At 47.4% G+C, this 11769-nt stretch overlaps 1 protein-coding gene across 1 annotated transcript in view; it reads right to left on the bottom strand.

Annotated features, from left to right (window-relative positions):
• Positions 1-408: 408 nt before the first annotated feature.
• TRPM8 (transient receptor potential cation channel subfamily M member 8) overlaps positions 409-11769 on the bottom strand; it is a 43895-nt gene continuing 32534 nt past the window's right edge. The window contains exons 18-24 of the mRNA XM_074265578.1: positions 10411-10552; positions 9174-9345; positions 8156-8333; positions 5963-6153; positions 3747-3846; positions 3489-3522; positions 409-459 (exon numbers count right to left, since the gene is read on the bottom strand). Coding sequence (XP_074121679.1) covers positions 409-459; positions 3489-3522; positions 3747-3846; positions 5963-6153; positions 8156-8333; positions 9174-9345; positions 10411-10552 — 868 coding nt within the window. The remainder of the gene's footprint in view (positions 460-3488; positions 3523-3746; positions 3847-5962; positions 6154-8155; positions 8334-9173; positions 9346-10410; positions 10553-11769) is intronic.

Genomic DNA, 11769 nt, shown 5'->3' with positions numbered 1-11769 from the left:
AGGCTCTAAATCAGGTAATGGGGAACATCTGGCTCATGGGCTATATAAGGTCCACAGTCATTTGGTCTGGCCTTGCCAAGGCAACCACAGGCAATGGTGAGCTGAAAGCTGGGTCCAAATGGCTGAGAGAAATGACTGGATCATTGAGCATTATCAGGAAGCCATCTTTCATTTTAATGTAACTCAAGTTTGTAAATTTTAAATCAGAGAATTTAAAATTTTGGAAGGTTTCATGGAGATGTAGATATTGCCTGCAATAGCTTTATCATGCATTGTCTAGGATCACGATTGAAGAATACATTTGTCTTAAGCAGCCTCAAAACATGCCAGTGTGACTCCCCATTAAAGAAGCTTGGAAAATACTTACCTAGCTGCAGTTGGTGGTTTCTGATCGAATTTTGTGTCCATTTATTTTATTTTATTAGCAATCTCTTTCAGAAGGCCTTTGAGATCATTCAGCTTTGAAAAAGAAAAAAAGGACTGGTATTAATTACAAATTAGGCAAACACATTCCTAATGATTGCATTGGGCCTTATCTCTGGACTGGATATAGAAACCAAATCTTGAGGACAATGAATATATCACATGCTACTCTTTTTTATTCTGTACTCCATCATGTATTTCCTAAAAGCAAATAGATAAGCTGTTAGTAAATGAACAGTGCTCTCCCATAAACTTCAGCTTATTAAACTGGAGGTCACTAAATTATGATTTATTATCGGGAAATGTTTGATTTGTGTACCTATTTTATATATCTATATATCTGGAGTCATGTAAAATTTTTTCAGATGAAAAGGGTCACAAGTAGAAAAAGTGTAAGAAGCTTTGCCATAGAACCATCCTCATGAGATAACAGTTTAGGTTTGACCATGTGCAATGAGCTGTAAGAACTGATCCTTGTGGGGGACAGCTAGGTGGCACAGTGGATAGAGCACCAGTCCTGAAGTCAGGAGGACCTGAGTTCAAATCTGGACTCAGACACTTAACATTTCCTAGCTGTGTGACCTTGGGCAAGTCACTTAGCCCAAATGCCTCAGGGGAAAAAAGAATTGATCCTTGCTTGCAAATGATGCTTTCAAACAATCAGGCTAATCAGTGCACATGTGATTCCCTGCTCCCCAACTGTACAAATAGAATACCAAACTCTATCATGAAAAATTGTTTACAAGTGAATCTCAACAATGCACATTTCACCTAATTATCAAACAGGAAATGTGCAGCTTATTTTAATTCATAAATCTGATTTTGGATAGCTGAGAAAACAACACAAATCCAATATAATGTCGATCCAGATGGTTCTCACTGGCCACATCACTGGTCAAACATGGTTGCAGTGGACCCGACGCTTTCTCCATTCCACTTTTTCTCAAATGTGGCTATGTGACATTCATGACTGGGATATTTTCTCCAGTGATGCTGACCCTAACTGATCCCTGCCTGCTCATTTTGTGCCATTTTTGCCCATGTCCTCCCAAAAATTCCCCATAGAGAAAGCCACTTATGGTCTTGGGTCCAGGTGGGAGGTGTTTTTTGAGTTTTACAGACATGACAGAGATATCAAGGGAATTTTTAGGCTGTTTGCCAAGTATCCTTTGCTCTTGCTATATGACAAGCCAGATGTCACTAGGGACTAGTATTGTTTGAAGAGGATAGTTCTCTTCCTTTTGCTATTGCCCACCATCTACTCTGTAGGTATCTTGTATGTGGAAGATTATTGCCATGTTCTCTCCTAGAGAGAGAACTATGCCTAGAATGGCGTAGATGGTTAGACTTCATAATGTGAGTTCTTATAAACATGGCCAGAAAATATCATTCTTATATTTCTAAAATGCAAAAGAGTCTAAGAAATGTTAGTCACAATGGGTCAGAATAATGGTCCATACTGATCAATGTTATATCTCTGACAGGGCACCAAGGAGCCCGTTACAGTTGTTCATCTTCAAAAGTCGTGGATTTACTCTAAACGTTCTTCAGCTCTGAGCCTTTGGCAAGAGAGGACCTCAGAGGGCCATTCCACTTCAAGATACTTGGTCTTCTAAGTAAGCCATAATGGTTCTATTATTCAGAGTCTGATAGGAATGCTTCTTGAATCCATTCTGATATCCAAATTGAAAAATTTGGCCCTGGAGGATGGCCAAACTTTTCAAGCAACAAGTTTTACATGTTTGCTTCACTCTGACCTCATTAGACACTAGATACTCCCCAAATGTTAGGATTACAAGGTGGAACTCAGGTTGTCTGGACAGTTCTCTGGCTCAAAATTCACACCTTTAGTTCCAACCTTTAGGGGGAGTTTAGGAAGCTCCAGGGTTCAAGTCCCTGTTCAGGCACCAAATTGCAAAGGTCCGGGCTAGCTCCTCTGAAGGGCTCAGAATAAGTCCTGGCCAGGATAAGCAAAAGTCTTTGCCCCACGTTGGGCGCCAAATTGTGAAGGTCCGGAATTGTAAAGGTCTGGTCATCTCTAAGTTGTCCTTGGGGACTGCCGTCTCAACTCAATCCCAGACTAGACTCACTCCTTGCCTTCCTGCCCTCCTCTTTTATCCTTTCAGAGATTGTAGTGAGTACTCAATGGGGCTTGTGAGAAAATTCTTCAACCAATGAACTTGCTCCTTTTAAAGGTTGTGTAAACTCCTTTTCAGAACTTTTTTTAAAGGTGTAAACTCCCCCTAAAGGCCAGAACTAAAGGTAGGTGTGAATTCTGAGCCAGAAAACTGTCCAGACAACCTGAGTTCTCACCTTGTAATCCTAACACCCAAAGTTCCAGAAGACAAAGACTGGAGCAGGAGGGATTCACCAGCCAGCCAACAGCAGAGGTCTTGTTCTGGCTGGCAGCTGCTCGGGAGGGTGAGGGCAGGAGGGTAGGGAGTTTGGAAGTTTGATGGGCAATTATGGCCCACACAAAGGCCACAGTAGTGCCTGTAACACTCCAAGACCTTGATTTCCAAGAGCCAGAAAAGGTAGCCCAATGTAGGAGAAAAAAATGTAATGCTTGGAGCATGAAGCTGCAGGTTCAAATCCTGTTTTTGCTGCTGAAAGTCTGAATCCTATGGGGTTTGCCCTCTTCAGGCCTTCATTTTTCTCACCACAAATGAAAAGACTGAACTACAGCATCTCGAAGATCACTTCTAGCTCTAAATTTCTGATCCAATTTGGCACCAAGTCCTCAAAGAAGAAGCACAAAAAGCTCAGACTGGATTGGAGAATTTGCAGAGAACCTGGGATCAGGAGTCAGAGGCCTGGGTTCAAGTCCTGCTTTTGCCAAAGGTAAAAATCTTTGGGGCCTCGGGCAGCTCACCTAATCTCTATTCTCTCCACTGCAAAATGAAGGGGCTGAGCTAGGTGACCTCTAAGGTCCTTCCCACTGTGAATGTCCTGCCACATGTTCTTGGCCCCTGGGAGTGGTCACTGCTACCTGACTAGATTTAAGCAAGACAGTGGAGCCCCGATCCTCCACCCCTACTCCTATCCCCCCCCCAAAAGCAAAGTACCTTTGTATCCAGCTGTTTGAATCGGTGTCTCATTCTGCAAAGAGAAGGAAAGATGGTGGCTGTTAAAGTCCATTCTCTAACCTCTCAGACTGGCACGTGCTTTCCCAGGGTTCCATGCTCTCTTAAGAAATTATCAGCCAAGCTTATCAAAAATCAGGCTTGTCAAATGACTGGGGAGATGGGCTAAAGTTGGGCGTTCTCACTGGCCTTAGGAATAAAAGGAACACCTGCAAAACGGCAAGAGGAAAGCGGACGTACTCTTCCGAATTGTCATTGGCTTTGGTGTTGCTCTTGACCAGGTAGTTTTCTTTCATTACAGCTTCCCAAGCCAGAGTTTCATTATCCTCATTTGTTACACCTTGAATAGAAAGGCAGAAAAGATCCTTGAGTGCTCTCTCCCCCTTCAAATGATCATGCACGTACTTGGGGAAATGCTTCCTCATTCCCCTTCCCCACCCCAGGAGGAGGCGAGTTCTGTGAGAGGAGGAAGTAGCTTAAGGGTCTCATCTCTAGGTGGCACTGAGTAAGTGCTGTTGGATAACGTTCATTTGCCCACTACTGCTGGCAGCTCCCCACTCACTGGCCACTGGTTATTTTCCTTTTATTTCCAACTTAACTGCTAAAAAAGTACTAAGCTAAATGAATGAATCACCTTCAGAATCAGGCTTCTTTGATGCCTTCATCTGAAGGGCTATTATTCTTTTTAGAAAAAATGGAAATCTGAGGGGCATTTAGGTGGTGCAGTGAATAAAGGACCAGCCCTGAAGTCAGGAGGACCTGAGTTCAAATCTGATTTCAGACACTTGACACTTCCTAGCTGTGGGACCCTGGGTGAGTCGCTTAACCCCAACTGCCATAGAAAACAAAACAAACAAACAAAAAAATGAAAATCTGTCCATACATTACTCTCTCATCTTTTTGAGTTCTAGTCTCTGGGTCCTTATTTTTAAATTTTTTTCAAACGAATCTTGTTAATCATGGTTAATAACTGAATTCTCATGACTATGATCCGAGAAATTGCATTTGTTCCATAATCATCGAGCAATTCTGGTGTCCATATTTCCCCATAAGCGGACCCCTATGCTTTCTAATTCATCATTTATCTATATATAGATCATTGGGTTTTCCAGTCCCTCCTGTATCCGTGCAACATTCAAATAAGCAACGTTGTCCTCAGAGGTCTGAGTCAGGCAACTTCAGCCTTGTCTGTCTTAGAAGTCTGTGCACTTCGAGATAACGGAGTCAAGGCAAACTGAAATCTGCATCTGTTTTTCATGGAAATAACTTCGTGCTCCACGTGAAAGTGGCGAGTGAGTGAAATGGCAAGGGTTATTCCCTTTAAAGATCACTGTCTTCCATGTTAAAAATAAGGTGGCAAGGAACTTCAGAGACATGAAAAATGTGAAATTCCTTCTTTTCTGAAAGAAATTAGGGCTGAATATATAAATTATATATATTATTATATAAATATAATATATATAATATTATAAATATATATAAATTATATATATATTATAAATATATAAAAGAAATTAGGGCTGAATATATAAATTTGGAAAATACTTTCAAAGAGATTAGAATTAAATCCATGAGAACTTTTGAGATCACCAAGAAGATATAGAGCAAAAAGGAAGGTGATATGGGACAGAACCCGGGGTACACTCACACTTAGGGCGAAGGGCATGGATGATAATTCAGCAAGGAAGACTATGAAAGAGCAGTTAGACAGACAGGAGGAGAGCTAGGGGAGAAAAATGTCATCAACACCTAGGGAGGAGAGAATGTTCAGAGGGAGAGGTGACCAACCGCGTCAAATGCTGTAGAGGCTAGAAAAAGGATGACGACAGGGAAAAGGCGATTGGAGCTGACGATTAAGAAACAGCTGCTAGACTTGGAGATAGAATGTTTGCATTGAGTGTTAAGACTGGAAGCCAGACTGGAGGAGGCTGAGAAGTGGTATCCAGTAATGCTCAGGAAGAAGGGATATAGACAAGTCTCTCCTCTCCCCTTTAAAAGGGGAATTTATCTCAAGAAAGACGAATGAGAAAAGGCACCAGACTTGTTGCACCCCCAAATACAGCCTTTTGCTAAATATTTCAGGTTAATACTTGGGGAATTCCACTTAGATTCAGGTGAGTCATAGTCAGAGCTCCAGCACTGAGAGGAATATTAGGGTTCATGTAGCCCCACAGCACGCCATCTCTCACTGTCTCTCTTTTCTTTCTTTGTCTCTCTCTTTCTCTCTTTGCCTCTTTGTTTCTGTATTTGTCTCTCTGTCCGTCTCTGTCTGTCTCTCTGTCTCTGTCTGTGGATCTCTGTCCCTTTCTGTCTCTCCCTTTCTCTCTTTTCTCCCCTCTGTGTCTCTCCCCTGTATATAATAATTCTGTGACAAAACTCCCACCATCTGTAGCCTTCTCAGGAGGAGGGACCGTGTTGGCTGGGACCGTGCAGGCGTAGAACCCGAGCCCACTCACAGCAAGCCGAGGCCCCGGCGTGTTTGTCCTTGCAGCAGCACCTGAAGCACTTTTTCACCACCATGTAGAAGTAGGCGAAGACCACGAAGGGGAAGGGGATGTTGAGGCGGCTGCAGTACTCCTGCACGAGGAAGTAGCGCTGGAACTTCCAGACCTGGTCGTTGTTTTCCTGCACCGTCCCCACGGTGTACCTGGCATGGAGGAGGAGTTGGGATGACTTCCAACAAGTCTTCCGCCTTCCCCCCAATCCCAAAGCAGACACTTGTTGCCTTGTGAACAAAACAAAAGTGGGGCCTTGGGCCGGCTCTTTCCCACCTCTCTTCTCTCCTTCTTCTGACAATCTCCCCCTCCCCTGCCCCATGCGGGAGCACGGAGTAACGATTTCTGAGCTCTCCCCGGGGTGGTGAGTGCTCCCTCACGAGAGCCCAGGGCAGCACTGTAGCTCTCCTCTGTAGAGGAGGGAGCTCCTCCATAGGTTAATCCATGTGCTCAGTCACTCAGCTAGACTGGACTCCAGGTCTAACTCCCTGAGACAGCTAGGTGGAGCCAAGTCACGGGGCCTGGTTTGCCTCAGTTTCCTCATCTGTAAAGAGAGCTGGAGAAGGAAGACGAAACACCTCTGCCAAGAACCCCTCAAACGGGCTCACGAAGAGTCGGAAACAACGAGAATGACTGAACAGGAACAACTGACTCCAGGATTGTCTGATCGGCCACAGTCAGAGACCCTGGAACTCTCCTTCTCTGACATGTGATGTCACCTTGGTCCTCTTCAAGAACAGAGGCCCGCACCCGCCCACCCATCCGCCCGACTGGCTATTAACCAGAGCCCTAGAAAGGTTTTCACCCCAGTGACCCAAGAGACCCGCTCCCCTGGAGTTAAGTTCACAAGTTTGTCCCCCTCCGAAGTTAAAACCACGAAATTTTGGAATGTCTACTCGGCTTTCCTTTCTGGGAAGGATAAGCGGGTGCTTCGTGGCTGAAAACGTAAAACGTTACGTGAGAGCTCTTGGCCCCCAAGCTCAGGGTGATAGTTTTAGAGCAGGAGGGGCGGCCGAGGCCTTGGGAGATTAAGTGACTCATCCGAGTTCACCGAGTGACGGGGGCGGGGTTCCGCCCCAAGTCCCGTTTCCAAATCCAGTCTGTGCGCGCTCTTGTCTTCGTACCACTCACCTCCCTCAAAAGGCAATTATTTGTCATCAAGTTCCTAGAGAAAACTGTTCTCAAACCCCGTCGAGCTGCTTAGTGCTCGCCGAGGCCGGGACGCCCCACAAAGCCCTAGACTAGACGTGATCGAACGGGAAGGCCTCTGCACGGACGTCTGCACCGAGCGCGATACTGTTAACGCAGGATCCTTGAGGATGTTTCCACCTGCTTCCTTTTACCCTCACACACCCGCCAAAGGAACGGTGGGCAGCTCCTTTAAACCCCAGGGCACGTTCAGATCGCCAGTCACTGTTCCTGGCCAAGCTGACAGGCAGCCTGCGGCATGGCAGCCAGACTCATCAAGTCTCTCCAAGAGAGTATGAGGAAACATACGTGAGCCTCAGCTGAAGGCAATCATGGAAGGCTTCCTGGAAGAGGTGGCACGACAGTTGGGCTGATTTCCCATGTCAGACCAATCCAAAGTTTGGTAATATTGCTTCACAGGCTCTGCACTCCACCCCAACCATCCTCTTTGCTTTCACCTGCAGCAAAGCACCTTCCCTCCCCTTCCTGATCTTTCGCCCTATTGGCCCTTCATGTCTTGCACAGTCTCCTTCCTCTCTGCCTCCCCAAACCCTTATCTCTAAAACTCAGGCTCCCCTTTATCCTCTCCAAAGGGCTCCAGCTCTCTCCTCCCCGACATCGCTTTGATTTACTTTGTGCAGTTTGTGATTTATCTGGGCAATTTTTGTCTACCCCCAATGAGAAGGGAAGAGGGCAGGGAGTGTTTCATTTTATGTATTTTTATTTTATGTATTTTATTTTATGTATGCCTCGTACACTGTTTAACCACAAGTAGGTGCTTAATAAATGCTTCTTGAAGACAGAGGGAGGAAGGCAAGGAGAAAGGGAAGGAAGAGGGAGGTAGAAAGGAAAGACAGGAGGGAAGGAGATATGGAGAACATAGTCTCTCCAAACGCCCACATTGCCACCTGTATTCTGAAGCCCTCTTTTCCCCCCTCTCCAATTGGGAAGCCCCCTCGTACATACCCAAACATGGCGACCAGCAGGTTCACCAGCAGGATGTTGGTGGAGAGCATGTAGATGCACACGAGAGGTATGGTGATCCATTCAGGGAATCGGGGCATCCTGTGCTCATCCAGCTCCACGCACAGAGGTTTGGATTCATTCCCAGTGAAGGTGCAGTGGGAAAGATCGTAAGTGGTACCTAGGACAGAGACAAGTTAATGGGGCTCTTGGAGGGATAGAGGGGGAGGGGGCTTTGCTATGGAAGGTGTTTCAGTGACCGCGGACGAATGTTCTGAATTCAAATCTGCTCTCCAATATTGGTTAGCGGTGTGTCTCTGGACAAGTCGCTGACTCTCAGCCTGTCAGTAAAGTAGGAATAAGGATAGCACCAGGTGGCTGAGAGGATCAAATGAAGAGACAGCACTTGACAAACCCTATAACACCCCATAGATCTTTATGGTTATTTTTATGATCTAGGACAAGGAAAAGCTCCACACGGGCAGGGGGGACTCCGAGAGGCTGTCCTGGGAGCTTGCTCTCCACTGCCCTATCTCTTCCCCATGCAAATGAGAACCACATAAACATTTTTCCTTCAAAAGATCCGGAGATTGATTTTCAGCCAGTAACTGAAGGAAGTGGGGGCAGGGGGGCGTAGGGCACCCTTCCCATGGCACCGCTCTATGTGGCAAAGACAATTTCATGGGCTGCCATGCTGGCAAAGCTAAGGAGACCATGTCTAATGGTAACGGATCCCTCTTTGGGCCAGTTCAGGATAAACTGAACCAGGCTCCCCCTGATAATGGCAGGAGTCCTGACGAGTACGTGAAGAACGAGGATCCCTCCCTCAAGCTCCATTCCACCAGCATTTATTCACTGTACACGGGGCACTGGAGATATGTCAGTCCCTGACCTTAGAGTTAAAATTCTTTCCACTGGGGGAACGCCCCGCCCTCTAGTCACAAAGCAAACCCTTTGATCCCAGCGGCATCCCGCGGCCAGCCATGCACACGTGCACGGGACCCAGTCTGCTGTCGGTTACCATCCACGTCACTGGGCACCTGGCCGAACATGGCCAGGTAGGGCTCGTAGATCACTGAGCGGAAGATCCACTCCCACCGGTGCTCATTCTGCCTGAGGATGCCCTGACGCGCCACCCCAAAGGCCACCATCCACACCGCAAAGAGGAACAGGAAGAAGAAGACGTCGATTAGCTGGAGGAGAAGCAGGGAGGAAAAGCCTGTGAGAGAGTCGTTCACCACCCCGAGTGAGCCCGACCTCCTCTTCTCCTGGGAAATGCACTGGGAGGGGGACGTCAGCGCTGACCGAGCAGAAGGTGGTTAGAACACCGCTGAGTCAGCCAGGAGTCACCTCATCCCGGGCAGTAGCTTTGAAAAAGTCCGGCTGATTTGCCTCCTGTTAAAACCTCTTCTCCCCTTTCGCACTCTGGTGGCTCAAAAGGCCGGTCCAGAGGAACACCCCCCGTGCCTTCTACCAGACCCCGAAGGCTTTGAGTGCTAGCTTGGCTCTGGGCTTTCTGCCTATGGGCTTCAAAGCCGTGTCTTCCGAGGCATCTCTGAATGCGAAAGACAGCCTTGCGGATGTCTACAGATGGCCCCAAAGTCTACAGATGTCAGAAGGAATTCTGGGAAGCTGCCCCCCATCCAGAACATTGGAAAACAGAAAGAGAGGCGCTTCCTGAGTCCAAGACCCTACGTTCAAATCTCGCTCCGCCATTTACTTGTTGTGACTTAATCCTAAATCACCTAACTCTCTGGTCTGTTTTTTCCTTCCTAAAATAAAGGACTTGGACTAGATGGATGATCCCTAAAGTTTCTTCTAGCTCCAAACCTACGAATCTATGCCCTCAACTTTTCTTAAAAACAAAACAAAAAAATTATCTTTCTAAAAAGAATGATTGAATCACAAGAAATTCTACCAGTAGAGGCAAAGGGAAGAGAGGCAGCATTTATCTGTTCCTGCTAGGGGCCTGGCATTGGGCTGAGGTTCCACAGTATTGTGGGATTCCCATTTCTCCAACTCCCTTTTCATTTCCAGCTCCCAGACACGTCCCAATCACTTGCTTGAGTGGTTAAAGCAACTTCTAAACCCCCGAAACCCCCCTCGGTTGGTCGGCCACAGCCAGCTTTTATCAGGCTTCGGTCTGGAAAGGTCCCTTTGGGACGACAGCGTAAGGCCGTGCCCTCGGAAGCCTCTCGGCACAATTTCCCTCCCCGGCTGGTCGGAATCCCCGGGCAGAACGCTTTCCCGAGTCTTACCATCCTCTGCAGCATGATGATTTTGGGCCCCAGATTTCTGCTCACGGTGAAAATATGGATGAGCCTCAGAGTGAAAATGATATAATCCAGACAAAAGATGACACGTCCAGAATACAAGGAGCTTTTGTTCGAGGAGTGGAGCCTGTTGAGAAGAGGAAGAAAGACTCGTTTCAGAAATGCCCCGGCTTTGCTGCAGCAAAAACAGAGGGGGTGAAATCTTTTACGCATTTATTCTCCTTTGACAAGGAAGTGGGGCTCCACTTGTACATGTGAGCGCTAAGGCTTCCTCATGGAAAATGCCATAGAGGCAGTCCCAACAGAAGAGCCTTCTAGTTCCACCCTAGATACCCCAAAGGAAATGTGTGCATCCGCAGTCCGGGGCCTTCACACCAGCAACACAAAGCAGACTCAGCCCACCGGGTGAACAGTGGTCCTGGGAGCAGCAGAACAGAATGGGAGTAGAAAAGAAAAAAAGGAGAACAAGAAAAAAAGAGAAGAATTTAACTTAATCAGAAGCGATGGGCCAGGAGTGTTTTTTGATGTCCAAATGTCCAGTGGGGGTGACCCAGAATTAATCTTAGGTCTGAGGGGTCCGCTGGTTTAGAGGCTGAGCATTTGACTTCTCTCTGGCTTGCAAGTGCACAGATCATCACCGGCCTTGAGCAAAATGTGCACTGATACAACACAGGTTCCCCCCAGGCGGGGGAACGAGCTCAGAGGCTCTTCTGTCATGTTCGTCACTTTTTAAGCCATAGAGTAGCAAGAGCTGGAAAAGACCTACGAGATCTCCCGGCCAGTTCCCAGCAAATGCAGGACTTCCCCGGACGGCGCCCCTAGTGCCACGGCTTCTGCCTGAGTGTTCCCTAGGCCGGCAATTTCTTCCAAAATGTTCTCTCCTTCACAAGCAGCCCTCCTCGTGCACAGGGGAGCCATTACCTTCCCCGACTCCTCTTCCTTCTAAGAGATCTGCTCTCGACAGGAAGCAAGTTGGAGAATTACTGATACTCTGTTAGAATGAGGCTTCTACAAGCTGTCTGGAGAGCCTGTTACCCTGTGGTGGCTACATGGTGCCCTCTTGTTAGCTTTGGGATCAAGGGCTGGGACCTACTTTATGGTGGCACGCTGCTCTTTATACAGCCTGAGATGCTGAGACAGATGGCGGGCGTGGCTGGGCCATGGGAGGGAGTGAGATGGACAGGAGGGCGTGGCTGGGCCATGGGAGGGAGTGAGATGGACAGGAGGGCGTGGCTGGGCCATAGGAGGGGGCGTCCACAGTAGTGAGCGTGCTGAAGTGGGCTCCCCCTCCTCCGACAGCCTGAAGCAGAGGATGTCTGGGGAGGTGGGGATTTCTCTTGTGTA

The sequence above is a fragment of the Sminthopsis crassicaudata genome, chromosome 4 (genome assembly GCF_048593235.1).
Source record: "Sminthopsis crassicaudata isolate SCR6 chromosome 4, ASM4859323v1, whole genome shotgun sequence".
In the NCBI taxonomy this organism is placed as follows: domain Eukaryota; kingdom Metazoa; phylum Chordata; class Mammalia; order Dasyuromorphia; family Dasyuridae; genus Sminthopsis; species Sminthopsis crassicaudata.
Note: the sequence above shows the minus strand (reverse complement) of the source record. Positions and strands in the feature narration are given on the sequence as shown.